At 44.8% G+C, this 20276-nt stretch overlaps 1 protein-coding gene across 2 annotated transcripts in view; it reads right to left on the bottom strand.

The window, feature by feature from the left end:
- Window positions 1-20276, bottom strand: part of CFAP92 (cilia and flagella associated protein 92 (putative)) — a 94954-nt gene that overhangs the window by 65006 nt on the left and 9672 nt on the right. For both annotated transcript variants that reach the window (XM_075574977.1, XM_075574978.1), the window contains exons 4-6: window positions 10999-11212; window positions 9797-9913; window positions 3486-3576 (exon numbers count right to left, since the gene is read on the bottom strand). In XM_075574977.1, the coding sequence (XP_075431092.1) occupies window positions 3486-3576; window positions 9797-9913; window positions 10999-11212 (422 nt within the window). The remainder of the gene's footprint in view (window positions 1-3485; window positions 3577-9796; window positions 9914-10998; window positions 11213-20276) is intronic.

Raw genomic sequence — 20276 nt, 5'->3', positions numbered from 1 at the left:
TGTTAAATAAGCATCATTTAGACTGTAATCAGAACAAGATGTCCTTCCTCCACCGGATCTATTTCTAGGTTAGATGCACGTATTGTATCCATGTGTGTAATATACTTCCCTGTATTGTATCTCTGTAAAGTGCAGTACATATGGTTGGCACTATAGAAATAAAAAACGCATGCACACATCTTGTGTTTATATGAAAGTTACAGACCATGACAAAGCCGCAGTCACCTTTCCGAGAGTACACAGCTGCACCTCATTCTGTAGAAGGCACACTCCTGATTGCATCTCTTCAAAGCAGAGTCAACGCTTTATCATTCAGCCTCAAAACTACCCACAGATGGCGGCCTAGTGAAAGATTACTGTAACTAAGTACCAGACATACTGGCTATGGCTGTACTTACATGGGACAATTACTGCAAATATGCATACAGTGGGTTAAACTTAATAAAAGAAATTCAGGCTTTACAAGTTGAATACAAATGTTACATTTATAGAGGGTCTTGGGAACAGAAAGAAAATACAAATATTCCTTTCACGTATTTACGATGAATGTCGACCTTTAAACATCTTCCATTCAAGCGTGAAATCTAATTCAAACTTCTATCCACAATATGTAAGAGGCGCTTCACCAGTTCCCTTTGCTAGATTGGGTGAGCTGGATTGTTCTCTTCTATATCGACCTACTGACCTCATTCATCACAAAGGTGAATTGTCTCATGGTGAAAAACAACAAAGTTTAAAGGGCGGTTACCCCAGTATGTTTGTTACTTATTGCTTCCCAATACTCAACTGGTTTCAGCTCTCTAGTTTTTTCCTGCTCACCGATTTCTCAAACAGTGGATTTTATTACAATACTTTTTTATCCCAAAATGTAAGTTAATAATATGACTGCTAACACTTGTCACTTAGTGATATAAATAAACATCAAACAACCATATGTGAGAAGATTAAGATGAGACATTTTTTTCTGATCAGATCTTTTGCAGTCTGCATGGAAAACCTCTCTGTGCTGCCTGTTGGAGTGGAGAAAGTGTGAACAAACAGCAGGAACGGTCATGTGAATACTTTACTGCAGGATTTGGGCCTTTCAAAATGTCTTCCAGTGTAATACGCAGAGCTCCAGATAGGGAAAGCACAGCCATAGTAGTAATATCTGTGCAAGGAACGGCGACAACTGGTAAAGTGTGAAAAATGGAGGCCATATCTAATGAGTGTTCCAATCCTTACAAGTAGTAATCAGAACATGCCTAACATTGGCCGGGACGCAGTAACTCCGATACGGGTTATCAGAGCTCAATCTCTCGTTAATGACTTGAATGGAAGTTCTCCGATCTCGATCGTGTTGTTGGTGACCCTCCCCCTCTAACTCAGAGAGTGTGTGGCCGGCTCTCTAATACCTCATCATTAATTAATAACTACCATGTCCAAGTATAGGGGTTCCAGGTAAAGGTTCTTGTAGGGCAGCAATGGTGGGGGAAATACAAAAACAGAAGAGATGTAGGGGTCTATTTACTAAAGTATACTGCCTGCAAAACGGGGGCAAAAGGACTAGTGCAAAGTAATTGCACCAGGTTTATTAAAGTAACAACTTCGGTTGCTTTAGTTTGATAAATATAGTGCTGTATTTACATGGTTTCTGTTTTGCCACCGAAGGCCCATATTTACTAAGTGTTGCTACTCCATAAGACACATTCTGACATGGGAAGACATCTTCTAGAGCTGAAAGGTGCCTTGTAGCGTAGCCCTGCTTAGTGAATAGGGGCCAAAATATCAAAACACACTTAGGGGGATATTTTTTTTAAATGACACAAATAGCTCTCTGATGCTTTACTAGAATTCTCTCTCAAATCAATTAAAACTGTTCTTAGTGATGCCAGAAATTCAAAGAGGTTAAGAGGGAGAAGGAGTGGCTCGGTGAATACAGATACTGACTGGCACTAAGTTTGAAGCAGGGGAACCTGGTTCAATTCCCGGTGTCGGCTCCTTGTGTCCTTGGGCGAGTCACGTTATCTCCCTGTGCCTCAGGCACCAAAAACATAGATTGTAAGCTCTATGGGGCAGCGACTGTGTCTGCAAAATGTCTCTGTAAAGCGCTACATAAAAAACTAACAGCGCTATACAAGAACATGCTATTATTATTATTATTAAGAATACCTCAAAGTTGAGTGACACATTCATAATAATATTTCACGAACTCCTCAAATTACTGACTGGCACAAATTCACAAAAATCGAGGCAAACATCCTGATACATTGCTGCAAAGGGAAATAACATGAAATTGCCTCAATTAGCATCAACTTAACGTCATAATGGCCTTTCGCAATCCATGATAGATATTGTCTTCTATGTTCAGACTACTTATAATGGTTTAATGAATAACATTTACTCTAAATCGACAATAGTAATTCTGGATAAGTCAGCAAGAAGCGCTAGCATTTAAAAGTAACCATACCAGCAGTTACATGTAATTCTTCGGGAAAATGTATGTGAAACGTTAAGCGTCTACATGACTTTGAACACAGAGTTGACATTGAACTTATGAAGGATTTTTTTGCAGTGTTGTGGTCTGGTACTTGAGGTGGGATACAGGGTCTGTATGGTGTAGCTCATCAAAACATTAGGCCGCAATTATGGTGCCAGCGGCAGCGTGTGACCGTCACATCTAAAACAAATTATTTTATCATGCCAGAACACAGCCGCTCCGTAGCGCCTCCTGCGCACACTACGTGCACCTTCAACAGATGCAGGCATTTGTTTTGGCAGCGTACGCCACCGAGGGCACTATATTCGGGGCCTTAGGCTGCATCCAGGGTGAGCGCGCGCTCGCGACCATGCACGTGACATCACACGCGCCTTTAGCTGCAGCGAATTGTGGCCTGGGTAGACACGACGGGGAGGTGTGTCAGGGTGCGTGCCCGTGATGTCACAGAGCTGGTTCTCCCTCATTGGATAAACGGATCACGTGACCCGGCCGTCACGCGGCAGAATCAAATTAATTTGATTTGAGCGCCGTGCATCCCATCGCGCTGGCGCACGTGTGGTCTATGGCCGCGATCATTGCCTTACGGCATTTTGATCGTGCCGTGCGCACGGTTGGTCGCGCTAACATGGGCGTGGCCTTAGACTTGACATTTGTTTCACTGCAATTTATACAACGGACCGCTTAGCAATCTCATTCCAAAGAAAAATCACTGATTTGTAATCAGAAAAAATAAGTAAAAACAAACTAAACATACAGCCAAAAAAGCAAAGCATTGTAAAGCTACAGTACATAAAAACAGCCTCAAATAAGCAAGGATGATAAATAAAAATGAATCATTTATGTAAAGCATGTGACATTTTATTGTTGCTTTTACATTTGAATTGCCATTTATTTGATTTTAATAAGGTTACAGTTACGTGCCATTGGAATCTGAACCATACTGGAACTCTTCTGACAAAAGAACAGCATTGCAAAAGCATTGTACAGAAAGGCTGAACATTCTTACTTTCTTACTTGAGTCTTGTTAGAAGAAACTGATGAGAAAGGGATGGGAGAGGAGACTGGTGGTAGTTTTTGAGACATGTCCATTTGCTCTGCTGTACAGTTTGAAGAGAATAAAGTAAATGATTTATGGAATTTAAAAAAAAAATGTACTTCAAGCAAAGACTATTTTTAAGTGAAAGAAGCTACACAGAACACGTTTTCACAATCCAGCTTTTCCAGCAGAAATGTAAAAGCAACAAAGTTATGGGGTGTACGGATGTAGAAAGACACTGTTTCCGGTCCCGGGGCAAGCCGTGAGACCGCGAATATCCCAGGCCTGAAGGTTTCATCGCTGCCAGGGGTCCAATCACCCAAAGCTAAAAACACATTTGCAAAAAGCTATGCGGACATAGGAATAACATTTCTCCTTGGCAGACAGTTAATACCCCCAAACAACGTCCTGTTCTAATATCATTGATATAAACACAGCCATATGATTTACACTATTTTGCAAGATTGGTTTAACTTGGGCATAAAGTGTTCTCGTCTTGCAACATGCAAAGATCGCACTCCAGAGACTCAAGTCTGGTAATTTAAACAAGATTTAAAGGGGGCGGGGGGTGGGGAGCGGAGGGGAAATAGATATATATCTTGTGAGGCTTGTGTGCTAACAGTTTTTAAATTATTAATCACTGATGGCTTAAATAATTATAAAATTGAAGCGTTTGAGAAAATAAATACAATATGATACAAAATTATTAGCACCTTCGCCATCGGAGGGGCCTGCAACTTCTTGTGCTGCACACGCATTGAGGTGCCCCTGCAGGGGGTAAGGTCTTGTGCAGCACATGCATTGAGGTGCCCCTGCAGGGGGTAAGGTCTTGTGCAGCACAGGCATTAAGGTGCCCCTGCAGGGGGTAAGGTCTTGTGCAGCACAGACATTAAGGTGCCCCTGTAGGGGGTAAGGTCTTGTGCTGCACACGCATTGAGGTGCCCCTGCAGGGGGTAAGGTCTTGTGCTGCACATGCATTGAGGTGCCCCTGCAGGGGGTAAGGTCTTGTGCAGCACATGCATTGAGGTGCCCCTGTAGGGGGTAAGGTCTTGTGCTGCACACGCATTGAGGTGCCCCTGCAGGGGGTAAGGTCTTGTGCTGCACATGCATTGAGGTGCCCCTGTAGGGGGTAAGGTCTTGTGCTGCACACGCATTGAGGTGCCCCTGCAGGGGTAAGGTCTTGTGCTGCACATGCATTGAGGTGCCCCTGCAGGGGGTAAGGTCTTGTGCAGCACATGCATTGAGGTGCCCCTGCAGGGGGTAAGGTCTTGTGCAGCACATGCATTGAGGTGCCCCTGCCGGGGGTAAGGTCTTGTGCAGCACATGCATTGAGGTGCCCCTGCAGGGGGTAAGGTCTTGTGCAACACATGCATTGAGGTGCCCCTGCAGGGGGTAAGGTCTTGTGCTGCACACGCATTGAGGTGCCCCTGCAGGGGGTAAGGTCTTGTGCAGCACATGCATTGAGGTGCCCCTGCAGGGGGTAAGGTCTTGTGCAGCACATGCATTAAGGTGCCCCTGCAGGGGGTAAGGTCTTGTGCAGCACATGCATTGAGGTGCCCCTGCAGGGGGTAAGGTCTTGTGCAGCACAGGCATTAAGGTGCCCCTGCAGGGGGTAAGGTCTTGTGCTGCACACGCATTGAGGTGCCCCTGCAGGGGGTAAGGTCTTGTGCAGCACATGCATTGAGGTGCCCCTGCAGGGGGTAAGGTCTTGTGCAGCACATGCATTAAGGTGCCCCTGCAGGGGGTAAGGTCTTGTGCAGCACATGCATTGAGGTGCCCCTGCAGGGGGTAAGGTCTTGTGCAGCACAGGCATTAAGGTGCCCCTGCAGGGGGTAAGGTCTTGTGCAGCACAGGCATTAAGGTGCCCCTGCAGGGGGTAAGGTCTTGTGCAGCACAGACATTAAGGTGCCCCTGCAGGGGGTAAGGTCTTGTGCTGCACATGCATTGAGGTGCCCCTGCAGCGGGTAAGGTCTTGTGCTGCACATGCATTGCGGTGCCCCTGTAGGGGGTAAGGTCTTGTGCTGCACATGCATTGAGGTGCCCCTGCAGGGGGTAAGGTCTTGTGCAGCACACGCATTGAGGTGCCCCTGCAGGGGGAAAGGTCTTGTGCTGCACACGCATTAAGGTGCCCCTGCAGGGGGTAAGGTCTTGTGCAGCACAGACATTAAGGTGCCCCTGCAGGGGGTAAGGTCTTGTGCTGCACATGCATTGAGGTGCCCCTGCAGCGGGTAAGGTCTTGTGCTGCACATGCATTGCGGTGCCCCTGCAGGGGGTAAGGTCTTGTGCTGCACATGCATTGAGGTGCCCCTGCAGGGGGTAAGGTCTTGTGCAGCACACGCATTGAGGTGCCCCTGCAGGGGGAAAGGTCTTGTGCTGCACACGCATTAAGGTGCCCCTGCAGGGGGTAAGGTCTTGTGCAGCACACGCATTGAGGTGCCCCTGCAGGGGGTAAGGTAATACATGGGAGCGGACACCTGGCACAGATATCAGACGTGCTCATATCTTTAGTAGTGGCACTCAAAATAACTGTAATATTCATAACAATGACTCTATCTCGTGCTACCCCCTGGGTGAGCATGCTGAAATACTGCTGTACCATTTATATGCATTTCTTATAGCATTTAGAGAGCGTCATTAAATGGTCACCTATATGAAATTGACTTTACCATAACAGTATATATGGTTCATGTTGCTTTTTCTATTTTCCAAAAACAAATACGCTTGTGTAATATCCCAATGTTTCCCACATCTACGGATACAATTGATTGATGTTTCTGTTTGAAAATCTGGGTTTACTAAAAAATGTTTTTAGCAGGCTTCCAATTTCCTCACCCAAGCACAAAAAAACAGTGTGACATGATTGATCACCGAGTATCTGAAAATGTGAAGTGAAATACCACTTTGGAGAAATCACCAAAAATACATTAAAATGAAGTGTGTGGCTCACGGTCATTGCATTGCTGGGAGGAATTTGATTATTTTTGGGTTTAGTATTTCACAGTTTGGGATTCACTTGTCATGGAATTAAAATGATAACATAATAAAGGAAATCAATATATACGAGACCATTCTGCGAGCTCGATTTTCAATTTTATCATTTAATCAGAAATAACACCTGTGATCTCCAGACATCAGCCACCATTAAAGATATACATTATTATAACATACAATAAGAGGGATATGCTTTGAATGAAAGTTATTGCCCTCAGAAGTTAATTACTGCTCAGTGTCCCCCCAGTTCACCATGAATCAGTAACACATTTTAGACTAATATTTATGTGAGAAGTGACGCGAGACATTATTTCACGTTGTATAGTAAATGATCTGTAAATGCTCTTGTACAGAATGTGTTTTCTTTCAAATAAAAATTGTATTATTACATTTGGTAAATCATAGCAAGGCAACCTCTGCTATTATTACACTTACAAGACAAGAAAACGACGGATGCCCCCCAAACTGTGCTATCCAAATCCCTACCTCCATAGCAGCCTCCCAAACTGTGCTCTCCGAACCCCTACCTCCCTATCAGCCTCCCAAACTGTGCTATCCTAATCCATACCAGCCTCCCAAACTGTGCTACCATAATCCCTACCTCCCAATCAGCCTCCCAAACTGTGCTATCCTAATCCCTACCTCCCTATCAGCCTCCCAAACTGTGCTCTCCTAATCCCTACCAGCCTCCCAAACTGTGCTCTCCTAATCCCTACCTCCCTATCAGCCTTCCAAACTGTGCTATCCTAATCCCTACCTCCATATCTGCCTCCCAAACTGTGCTCGCCTCATCCCTACCTCCCTATCAGTCAATGTGCTATATTAATAAAACAGTCATAGTGCTGATTGGACTATTGCACATTAACTCCAACTGATTTAAATAGTGGTTTCCATGTGTTAGTGCCCCAAACGGCACTATTGCAGTTCCATGAATATCACACTAAATACTGATTAGATGTGTATTATATGTGTATTAAATTTAATGAAGGATTGTAGTGAAGTAGCTGTATTAGTCCAAGAGAAAATAAGATTACTTTACAGGTTGTGATCATTTCTAATGAATCAATATAGGGAGTTCTCTATAGAGAGCCTGTACGTACATTAATCGTCTGAGCAGTAAAGGTGTACTGGAGATGCACACCCGGGAAGAACTCCTATATGTTCTGCACACCCGGGGAGAACTCCTATATGCGCTGCACACCCGGGGAGAACTCCTATATGCGCTGAACACCCGGGGAGAACTCCTATATGCGCTGAACACCCGGGGAGAACTCCTATATGCGCTGCACACCCAGGGACAACTCCTATATGCGCTGCACACCCGGGGAGAACTCCTATATGCGCTGCACACCCGGGGAGAATTCCTATATGCGCTGCACACCCGGGGAGAACTCCTATATGCGCTGCACACCCGGGGAGAACTCCTATATGCGCTGCACACCCCGGGAGAACTTCTATATGCGCTGCACACCCGGGGAGAACTCCTATATGTGCTGCACACCCCGGGAGAACTTCTATATGCGCTGCACACCACACAGTAATGGACTGCAAGCAGAATGATTGTGTTAACAATGAACTTTTATTCAGATCAATGGCACTTAAATACTGTACCGAAAATAAGATCGGTCCACAGTGTGACCAACACGTATAAACACACCAAAAAACAAAGTCTAAAAAGTTAACTCCTGCAGGTACATACATCCCATGCTGGTATAAATTGCTTCAGTAGGATTTGGCGAATGTCCAGAGAACAAAATTAATTGCTGTTGACCACTTAATACTAATTTACCAAATAAAACCTGTATAGGTGATGGTATTTGTTGGCTGGAAATGCCATAAAGCCTTAACCTGCAGCAGAATGTAATAGATATAATGTCCCAGATAATTTTACATTGAAAATTTAGACCAGAATGGTTACTTTTTGTTGAACCCAATGATTTAGCTCAATAGGTTGCAATGTGCTACAAATTCTGTTATACTGTAGCAAATGAAACAAGCCACGTATCAAAATACCTGTAATAGAAACATGCCTAAAAATCTATAGTGAAGACAGACTACAGTAGCACGAAGTAGATAAAAAGGTTCGTATTGCAGTCAGAATTGCTCCCAGGGGAAATCGTGCAACAAGTACTTGTCAAAATTTTCCAGTAAAATTATCTGGGAAATTATATCTATTACATTCTGCTGCAGTTAAGGCTGCGTCCATGGTTACTGATTGTGTGCTGAGGCGCGCGGAGGCTAAGGGAAAGCGGATGCTTTCCCTGGCCCTAGACCGCACGCCGTCCGGGGGCGTGTCAGGGGGCGGGCCAGTGACGTCACGGAGCTGGTTCGCCCCCATTGGGCGAACTGCTCACGTGCCCGGCCCCGCGCTCCGGCAAGCGCGAAAATGTTAAATTTTGCTAAGACTTACGTTTACGCACGCTTGCGGAAGCGTAAGCGAGCCCCTGCTAAAGCCGCTATCATTGCGGCTGCAGGGGCTAAGTGCAGAGCGTAAGCGCGCCTCAGCATGGGTCCGCACATAAGCGCTGACCATGTTCAAGGCCTAAGGCTTTATGGCATTTCCAGCCAACAAATACCATCACCTATACAGATTTTATTTGCTTAATTAGTATTAAGTGGTCAACAGCAATTAATTTTGTTCTCTGGACATTCGCCACATCCTACTGAAGCAATTTATACCAGCATTGGATGTATGTACCTGCAGGAGTTAACTTTTTAGTCTTTGTTTTTTGGTGTGGTTATATGTGTTGGTCACACTGTGGACCGATCTTATTTTCAGTACGGTATTTAAGTACCATTGTTCTGAATAAAAGTTCATTATTAACACGATCATTCTGCTTGCAGTCCATTACTGTGTGGTGTGCAGCGCATATAGGAGTTCTCCCCGGGTGTGCAGCGCATATAGAAGTTCTCCCGGGGTGTGCAGCACATATAGGAGTTCTCCCCGGGTGTGCAGCGCATATAGAAGTTCTCCCGGGGTGTGCAGTGCATATAGGAGTTCTCCTGTATGTTAAACAATACAAATTGAACATGGATTTAAATCAACTAAAACAATACCACTGTGGCGATACCACTAATTCAATGAGAGAGATTTAGTTTGGACTTTTCTCACTAGAGGATCCATTTTCTCACTCCCAGTTAGCTCATGCGATGTAATTACAGTTTGCAGAAATGGTTTTTGAAGAGTAGATTTCTATACAGTAATTGAATCAACGTCTTTACGATGGAAATGTTTAAACACTGCACAGGCTTAAAAGTCCCATATTCCTAATGAAACGTTGTATACTTGCCTCCAGTGTAGCTAGCATCTTGTTGATATGAACGAGTTACATTCTTATTTTTGTGGTGAATAAAACTTGGTCTGGGCTGGCTGTCTTCAAAAAGTTTTCTTTGATTTAAAAGTATTTCTTTTATTTCAGAAAAAAGAAAGAAAACATTAGCATTAATGTATGCAAACAGCAGTGGAATACATTAAGGGCCCTATTTGCTAAGCAGTCTTCTGGCATGAGGCACTTCCGGCGCTGCAAGACACTATTCAGATCAATGACCTGTAAGGCGTCTTCCAGCACCAGAAAGAACCTTAGTAAATATGGGCCTAAAGCTCTACAACAGCCAACTCCAATCTTCAAGGGCCACCAACAGGTCAGGTTTTCAGGATATCCCTGCTTCAGTACTGGTGGCTCAATCTACCAGCCTCCCAGGCACACCAAAGCCATCCTGGCCAGGGGACAAGCGATTCTCAAACTTGCTTAAAGCCGTGGCGACATTCTTTTTTTTCCTCCTAGGTTGACACAAATTCCTCAGTGGTCTCTCCGCCAGCGACTAACGATATTATATGGGGTCTACACATAAAACGTGGGTAAGGAACACGTGTTATAACAATCAGATTAGGCCGGGTCCTAGAGTACCACCACTAGGCCCCAGTGGGGAGACACCATTTAGGATGTTGCATCAACCTAGAAGAAGATTTTCTCAAAATACTCACCTCTGAAGAATCTTAAAGCAACAGAGGCTCAAAGTCTTCATGCAAGTCTGACGATCCCTCCTCCCCTGGCATTACATTTTTAAGGCCTTTAGGCTCTGTATTTGGTTCATGTTTTTTATAGATGGGTTTAAGCCTAGGGGGCTCTAAACCCCTCAAGAGGATGTGGCCTATCTTCTCAAATAAACAAAACAAGTAAAAGATGATTATAGATGCAAAGTACATTGTTCATTTTTTTTACAAAATGTTTTTATGAACAAAAATAGGACTGTCCCTTTATTCTAAATCTCAGATGAATGCGTTGATTTTTGCTTTAAAAAAAAACGGATTATGTTTTAAATTATTGTGAATGTTAAAATATCTTCGTTCTTTGATTGTTCAGCACTGCAAATTCCAAAATTAAATTGGCAAATATCGTCTGGCCAGGGATTTTGTGTGGGAGACTATAATGTGATTCAACAATGATTCGCATAAAGTTATGGCACACAATGCAAAATATTGTGACTTTACCTTCTGGGTTATCCTCTTGTTTTCCCTGCAGCACTCTGAAAGCCTTTGGTCTATCAAATCTAGCTTTTGACGACACTTTGTCTTTGGTATCCCATATGTTCACATGTATTTGATGTGCTAAAGCTTTCAGTATGAGGTCTTTGGTAACACAGAGTTCAACACTGTGGCTCCATAGCAACCATATTCTGTCTTGTTCATGCCATGGCTTCAATATCTGAAAAATAGTATGTATAAAAAACATTATTTGTCCAACCTGTTTTTCTGCTGGAGGCGCCTAAAACAAAGTAATACTTACTTACAACACAACATTGGCAGATTACAATCTAAGCAAAGTCATTTATATTCCCGAGCCCACACCAAGCACACGGATACACTCATAGGCAGCGGATTTAAACATGGATTCCTGTGGAAGTCGCCAGGGGTTTCACATAAAAATTTGGCAGTGGCAAATATTTCACTTCTTTAAGCCTTTGTTGTAAAAACAAAAATGTGCAAAGTTATTAAACATAATTTAAAAAATTGTGTGTGCCGATCACGCATATTTTAAGTGAAACTTTTGTCTTTTGTCACAGAAATTGTATTTGTAATGGTGATGTTTTTAATTAAAAATCAAAACACAATTTTAGTGCCAAAATGCAAAGACGTTTGATTTAAAACACGTTCTAACTATTTGCACTTCTATATTTATAGTAACTGAATACCTAGTGTGTGTGCGTACGTCAGTGTCAGTCAGTGTGCATGTGTGTCAGTCAGTGTGTGTATGTGTGTCTCTGTGTGTGTGGTGCATGTGTGTGTTATTCTCCGTGTCCTGTCCCCCTGTCTCCTGACTCCCCCCACCCCCGGCAAAGCTGGGGAGGGGAGGGGGCTGTCTGAGTGTCGTCCCCCTGGTGCCAGAGCAGCCCCCTTCCCACCTTCCCCCCCTCCCCCCCGGCAGAGTTACGGAGACACTGAGCAGTCAGCCCCTCGACGGAGGTACGGGGGGGAGGGGGTGTGGTGCACGGTGGCTTACTGGGGGGTGGGGGGATGTTCTGCGCATCACTCGGGGGGGCGGTAGGGGGGGGGTGTCCAGCACTGCTTTCCTCTTTAAATATATATTTAAAACCTGTATGCTCTTTAAATATATGTGTGTGTGTGTGTGTGTGTGTGTGTGTGTGTGTTAATATGTAACTATTTTAATTTTAAAAAGTTCATTGGGATTCTGTATTTAGAAAGGTTCTGTGATTTTTTTAAATGTCGTTTAAAAAACCTCTAAGACCTACACACATTTCAAACTCTTCTCTCAGCTCCGATACCTTTCACACAACCTACAAGCACGCAACGTTTACTCAAAAAGCAAGTTTGACCGTACCTGTCTCTTTAACTCAGGGGTGCGCAAACTGGGGGGTGTGCCTCCCGGGGGGGGGGGGAGGGGGCGTGAGATTGTCTGCGTGAGGTTTACAGAGGCCCCGCGCACTTCCCAAAGGCACTTAAATTAAGCGCCGGGGAAGCGGCAAAGGCCTCTGTAAACTGCACTTACCATTGCTTAGGCGGCTTCTGGAGATGCCCAGACGCCGGAGCCGAGGTAAGAGGGGGGGGCACGCAGAGAGTGGGACAGCCAGAAGGGGGGCACAGGGAAAAAAAAAAAGAGATTGCCCCGTCTCCCTCCTGCCTTTTACCTATAAACTCCTTATATTCTCTCGCTTGCTCCACCTTCGCAACTCCTATTCCCTCCTAGATCCTCCACAACATGGCTTCCTTACTGCTCACTCCACTGAAACAGCCTTCACTAAAATAACGAATGATCTCCATGCTGCCAAAAACCAAGGTCACAACACCCTGCTTATATTACTCTACCTCTCTGCAGCCTTAGATACTGTGGTCCATCCTCTTCACCTTCACATTCTCCACTCACCTGGTATCCGTAACAGAGCTTTACCATGTATTTCTGCTTACCTCTCCCATCGTACTTTCAGTGTCTCGTTCACCAACACCCTCTCTTTCCACCTTTAAAGCCCATGGTAAAACACACCTCTTTAACAAAGCATATGGGTAGCTCCGTGGCTGATGCCATACATCCCATATGCATTTACCATGACCCCTTGCAGACACACTTACCAGAACACCCTCCTACTGTCTCTAAGTTCTACCTATTTACCACACAGATTGTAAGCTCTTCAGGGCAGTGACTCCTTTTCCTAATATGTACTTTTATGTATGAAGTGCTTATTCCTATTATATCACGTGTGTTACTGCTGAAAAGCTCTTTGTACATGGATGGTGCTATACAAATAAAGATAAACATACATACTGTAGGTGGACACTCACAGAGTTATGCAACGGAGACTGGTTATGCTGAAATTAAATAAGGCTTTTATTGCGCCTGTTTCCTTAACATCAGGAAACCATCCAAACAAGGGGTAAACAAAGCTTCTATTCACTTGGGAGTATTTCTAGGGAAATACTATGCAGTCCACAACTAACTTTAGATAAGCATGTCTCCCAGCCCCAAACATATATCATGAAATGAGCAGATATAAAAAGTCTTATAAATGAAAGTCTTATCTGTTTGTAGTGGTTTGGAGGGAAAATCTTCTCTGTTCCTGGTTGCTACCTTTTCCTCAGGGTTTTGTCAGCATTCAGGTTTAGAAGTTTCCCCTGTGTCTTGCAAGCAGCCTCTTCTGGTAGACTCAAGACGTCTGTCCCCATGTCAGTCTCACAAGTTGTGAGAGTAAGGAACAACCAACCTCCTTCCTGTCTCCAAAGATAGACTTTTCTAAGCAATCTAATCAGGCAGGTGGTGTTTGTTAATTGACTACCAGCAGTTAACCACCACACTGCTGGATTAGAGGCACATTACCTGAACAGGGATAACTCCCCTGTTACATACCTCCCCTGTTTGTGGGAAGCTCGGGCTTGCCACGGCCAAAGCCCATCCTTCCACTCTCATTCTAGATATCTCTGTGACTTGAATGAGAGTGGATGGAGGATGAGAACCCTCAGTCCCGCTGGGATTGGAGCCCTTTCTCCAGTTTATTCGTATCTCCTCCCGAAGGTGCTTGAGATCAGCACTCCTCAGTCGCTCGAGGAGGACTTTTTCTAAGTATAGTCTTTTTGCTATGTGCGCGGTCATGAGATTTCCCTCGCGTCGAGTGCTCGTCTTATTGTAGGCAGACTGTATGGCAGCAGTTGCAGAGCGTTTAAAAACAGCCCTTTGAGTTTTCTGCTCTTGAAGCTGTCTCTCTGCCCTTTTCCCACTCAATGGGGTTGCTAGTTCAGCCTCTTTGGGATTAAGTTGCAATTCCACACCCACTTCCAGAGAATGTCCCAGCTTTTCAGCTTCATCAACCAATGGATTCTTCTGTTTTTGATTCAGCACGTGTATCTTCTTTTATTGTCTGTTGGGTGGCTGAAAGTTTTGCTAGTGCTTGTTTAGGTGGTTCAAATTTTGCAACCTTGCCTTTCAGACGAGCGGTATTCCCAGCTCCCACTGTACCCTTGTCTTCATGGGTTTTTGTGGCTGTGGGATACTGACGCTTAGTCAGGGTCAATACTTGTCCTTGTAGAACTGCAATCTCATCCGCGAGAGATCCCTGCTTTTTGAGTGCGTCTTGCAAGTCTCTTCTCAGGGAATTTATCTGCATGCTTTGCTTTCTCTGAGCTTGCTTCCACATTTTTATTGCATTGTGAAGCACTATGAACTTCTTTGCTTGGGCCACAGCTACTTGTTTCAGTTTCTGGACCTTCTTGTGCTCCCTTTTGTGCCGAGTCACCTGGGTTCTAAGCTTGGTCTTTAGCGATGCTTTGGTGATGCTCAGGGTAGCCTTCAGTTTCTCATGCTGCTTTGCGGGGACATACTGGGTAATCAGACGTTCCTGCAGCACTTGTATTTCTTTAACAGCCTGCAGATTGTCTTCCTGCAGAGTTCGCTGCTTCTCCTCGGACATCTGGAGGTGCGTATGCAGACCTTGCAGTTGGTTCTGCAGTCGGTGCTCTGCTTCAAACTTATCACCTTCCAACAGTCTATTTATTTCCTTAAGCTCGTGCAGCTTTTCATTCTTTTCCTTGACTTCGTCTGTCAAATGAAAATTTTCTTCTTCTTCCAGTTTTAAGTTTTCCCTTTTTAATATTAAATTTTCTCCTTTTTCAGTCTCTGTACTATTCAGGGCCTCCTTGCAGTCCTCCTTCCATTTACGCACATCTGCTTTGAGAATGACAGTCTCCTGGCGTGAGACTTCCTTCTCTAGGTTGAGGGTCTGAAGCTCCTTCTGAGGGACTTTGAGATCTGTATTAAGACTGACAATCGTTTCTTTAGAAATGTCCAGCTCCTCAGTGAGACTGTGTAGTTCCTTTCTGGAGACTTCCAGGTCTGTGCGGCAGCTGTTGGCCTCATGATGTGAGGCATCCAGTGCTCTGCGGAGTGTCTGAACCTCTTTCTGAGATACGTCCACCTCTGTCCGGACATTGTTGACCTCCTGTTGTGAGGCATTCAGCTCTACGCGAAGAGTGTGAACCTCTTGCTGAAAGACTGTCATCTGCTTTAGTGCCTCCTCATACTTCCGCTTCAGCTTAGTCATCATTTTATCAGATTGGCTTTGCTTTTCATCCATGGCGGAAATAGTAGCGTTTGCAGTATCTAGCTCAGTCTTGAGATCGTCCAATTCTGTTCCAGATTCAGAGTACATTGCGAGCACATGTTCCTGTAGCTTCACGTTATTTTTCAGGACATCCTCAGGGCTGGTGAAGGGATCGACACTCACTGGTTCCGGCTCCGCTTCCCTGGGATGGTTGGTTGAGGGTTCCTCACTGTTGGCACCGGACAGACACTTCTTTGGGGTACACGACTTCTGCCTTGGGCCCTCTGGATATTCGGTTATCCGCGAGACGAATTCTCCATTTTCTCTAGGCTGCATGGCAAATCGGTCCCCCTTTTTCTCCACAGGATCTGCGGACGTGTCTGTTCCTTCCACAGTAAGTGAAGAACCGCTTTTCTTTTTCCGCCTTTTTGTTTTGGATGACTCCATCCCATCAGGAATACTGGGGTCTCCTTCTTTATTTGATACTTCAGCAGCTTCATTATATACGCCATGCTTTTCTTGCAGTTGCTTTAGCTGACAGAAATATTGGGTGATCTGCTGCTCCCGCTCTTTCTCTTGTCGACCATATTCGTCATCATAGAGAGCAGTCTTTTCTGTTCGTGCCGAGTTCAGGCACCCCGACCATTCTTGGGGTGTTTTGTGGGTGTGACTCGATTCGGGTTCCCCGTAAGCTATGTCTTCCTCCTTATTGGACTGGAAGGGCCACTCTTCTGTGGGGTAGGGTTCATTACAGGAACGCTGCATCTTGTCCTCCATTTTGGGGCTCTCAGGTGTAGTTTTCTTCCTGACCTCAGGAGGCGCTATTGCAGCTGTTGCCACTGTATTTGCTAGAAGCCCCAATTGTGGTAGTCCTACAGGTGGGCATATTTTGCTTGTAGAGGTTGTAGCTCTCACAGGCATCTCTGTAGACTTTTTCTTTCTTGGGTAAGTTTTACAATATCAGCAGTACTGTGCACACATTTTCTCTCATCAGGTATACAGGATGTGCTGTTGCTAGGTGAAAAAGTCTATTTGCTTTACACCATTTACTTGCTAGGTCTAATCTCTCATTAGGTATGCTGGATGTGCAGTTGCTAGGTAAAAACTTCTGTTTGCTTTACACCATTTACTTGCAAGGTGCAATCTCTCTGCTTCAGCCAAATAATGTGATTTTCTGCTTGAGTTCAGTCTCAACTTTGGGTATTATGACATTCACTCTTCACACTTTGGGATACCTTTTACACAGCTCAGCAATTCCTTTTTTTTAGTAGGCAATTTTACCCTCAGCACATGTTTACTGAAAATGCCCCTGCTTCAGCACAGTCTTGCATCAATTTTCACATTTTTCTGCATATACTCCATTCACAACTGGTAGTCCTATGCGGTGTGGCAGCCTTTACTTGCAGAATCAGTACCGCTCGTGGGTCACCATCTGTATACACTGCTTCAGCTAAATATTTGAAAACAACAAACGCCTATCCCTTTTAAGGGCTAACTCGCTTCTTGAACCCTGACTACGGCTGGAAGGCAAACTCCCTATTTCAATGACTATATTAAACTTTATTGTGATAGGCAAATAAGGTTTACCTGCTTCAGCAGTCTCTCTCTCTCTCTCCTCTCGGGATTGGGGAAAAGAGTCCATCTGTGGTTTTGTAAGTGTCAGTGCAGATTTCCTGCCTGGGTGTGTCTCTAACTCTGTCTCTGCTGCATGAGATATTTTTGTTTAGGCTGTTTGTAGGCAAAAAGCACAAAAAAATTTCACAGGCCATCTCCGGCTCCCTTCTAACTTCAAAGACCACCTCTCGTCCCACTTCTGACGACCATATGTAGGCAGACGCTCACAGAGGTATGCAAGGGACACTGGTTATGGTGAAATTAAATCAGGCTTTTATTGCGCCTATTTCCTTAACATCAGGAAACCATCCAAACAAGGGGTAAACAAAGCTTCTATTCACTTGGGAGTATTTCTAGGGAAATACTATGCAGTCCACAACTCCCTTTAGATAAGCATGTCTCCCAGCCCCAAACATATATCATGAAATGAACAGATATAAAAAGTCTTATAAATGAAAGTCTTATCTGTTTGTAGTGGTTTGGAGGGAAAATCTTCTCTGTTCCTGGTTGCTACCTTTTCCTCAAGGTTTTGTCAGCATTCAGGTTTAGAAGTTTCCCGTGTCTTGCAAGCAGCCTCTTCTGGTAGACTCAAGACGTCTGTCCCCATGTCAGTCTCACAAGTTGTGAGAGTAAGGAACAACCAACCTCCTTCCTGTCTCAAAAGACAATCTAATCAGGCAGGTGGTGTTTGTTAATTGACTACCAGCAGTTAACCACCACACTGCTGGATTAGAGGCATATTACCTGAACAGGGATAACTCCCCTGTTATACATACATACATACCCTGTAACAGTATGCTCTTCTATCAAGGTCCCTAAAAATATTAGCTCCCTTCTAAAACCACAGGTGCTTTGGATCTAGTTACTCTGGATAGAGTTAAAAGTTTATTGTGCCTCTGCAGAACCCCAGATCAGTTACCCTATTTATGCAAAAATACTATTGTTCTGGTAGCGCGTATATTTTTTTAGGAAACCTAACCACCTTTTTATGTTATTTATAATTTATGACATTAGTGTAATGTTTTTTAATTAGTAAGTAAAAAAGAGTAAAGAAGAATTTCCTTCATTACCAATTTTTTCTCAAGGAACCGCTGGTAACCTTGTGTACAATCCCAGGGCTCCAGCAAATCCAGATGGAAACCCTCTGCTTTATTATTTACTATCTAAAGTACCCAGCTTCGCATGGGTTGCAGTACTCTGGAATCAGACATGAAAGCCCAAATTATAGGGACATCCACCCTCCTTACCGACACTCTCACTCAGTAACCTTCCCCCCTGTGACACACACACTCCATCAGTGACCTTCCTCTCTTATACCCCCATCTCTTGCACTCCTCCCTATCCCATGTATTTCTCTCACCCCCCACCTCTCTTACACACCCACCTCTCCCCCTCCCTCTCCTACACCCTCACTTTTCCCCCCTCCCTCTCTTATACCCCACCTCTCCGCCTCCCTCTCCCCCTCTTAAACTCCCACCTCTTCCCCTCACAGCCCCTTTACTAAAGGATAACCCCCTTTCACTCACACCCCTCCTCTGAAAGTAATACATTCCCTCACTGAGTACAACTCACTTCACTCACTCTCCCGCCTCAAGGGAACAACCAACCGGAGGCGGACCAGTTAAAAACAGGAAGGGGAAAAAACCCACAACAACGTCGTAAAATAGAACGTTTGCGTGGCCAATCAGTGCCCGCCTTGGTGAAGGAGTCACACTGAGGATGGAGTTTATTAAGGGGCCAGAGCATTCATAACTGTCATGCATGCAAAGTTTCATGCCCCCCCCATAACATCCGATAAGCAATTAATCATTAAACACAGAAAATAATAAACCCCATTATAAAACAAAAATCACCTATACCGATGAGGAGAGGTGGGTCAGCGGGCACTACGATGCAGGAAGAAAATGCTGAGGCTGGACTGTGCTGTAAACGATATCCTTTATTCAAACATGGATAAAAAGAGGAGGGGTATGATTCCCCTCCTCTTTTTATCCATGTTTGAATAAAGGATATCGTTTACAGCACAGTCCAGCCTCAGCATTTTCTTCCTGCATCGTAGTGCCCGCTGACCCACCTCTCCTCATCGGTATAGGTGATTTTTGCACTATCAGCACTCAGCATAGGAGCACACAGACCCGGATTCATATGGACATATGTGAGTACACCGCTGCCAAATGAGAGCTGCCCCAGGTTCATAGGTTCAATTTGTTCAGGGAGGTATGAGAGGTCTGGGGGGGTTCCAGGACTTCCCCCACACAACTCTCTTCATCCCTGCTAGACCATGTGCCATCTAGGGGTTAATGCCTACAGCCTCAAGCATGCATTTATAATATCACATGATCCGATTTGCAGAAAGACATTTACAAACTTTCAACTAGTGGGTCAATGCTCTGTAGCACTAGCTAATTGGGGTATTCCACCCCAATATTTTTTTCCCATTATAAAACAGCCAAAAATATTCAGTTGTGATGGAGGTCAGTCCAGTCAGTTAGACACATTTGAAAGCGTTTATGGGATAGGACATGTATTATTTGAAGGCTTAGGGAATAAGTTAAAGGATTCAATTGCATATTGAATCATGCCATTGAATAAGTAACCTGCTCTGCCTTCTTGGGGATGATCTGTAAGTAAGGCCGCGGGCATGGTCAGCACCCGTGCTGAGTTGCGCTCACGCTCGGCAGTGAGCCCCTGCAGCCGCAATGAGAGTGGCTTTAGCAGGGGCTCGCGCACGCTTCCGCAAGCGCGCGGAAGCGTAGCCGACATTAATTTTTCTAGTTTGAGCGCTCACAGGAGTGCAGGGCCAGTCACGTGAGCGGTTCGCCCAATGAGGGCGAACCAGCTCCATGACGTCATTGGCCCGCCCCCTCCCGATGGCGCGCGAACTAAGGCCAGGGAAAGCACACGCTTTCCCTCAGCCTCAGCGCGCCTCCACACGGCTGGAGTCACCATGGACTCAGCCTAAGAGTGCTGCAGAGATTGCATGGCTGTTGTGATGAGAGCTGAGTTATGGAGCATTTCTGAGAATTTACAATGGTGGTTATTTTTAATAGATCTTGAAAATGGGTAGACTGTTAGTATAGTAAAAGAAAAGTAAGGGTGAGTGAGCAATTA

The sequence above is a fragment of the Ascaphus truei genome, chromosome 17 (assembly GCF_040206685.1).
Source record: "Ascaphus truei isolate aAscTru1 chromosome 17, aAscTru1.hap1, whole genome shotgun sequence".
In the NCBI taxonomy this organism is placed as follows: domain Eukaryota; kingdom Metazoa; phylum Chordata; class Amphibia; order Anura; family Ascaphidae; genus Ascaphus; species Ascaphus truei.
This window is presented reverse-complemented; position numbering and strand designations above follow the sequence as displayed.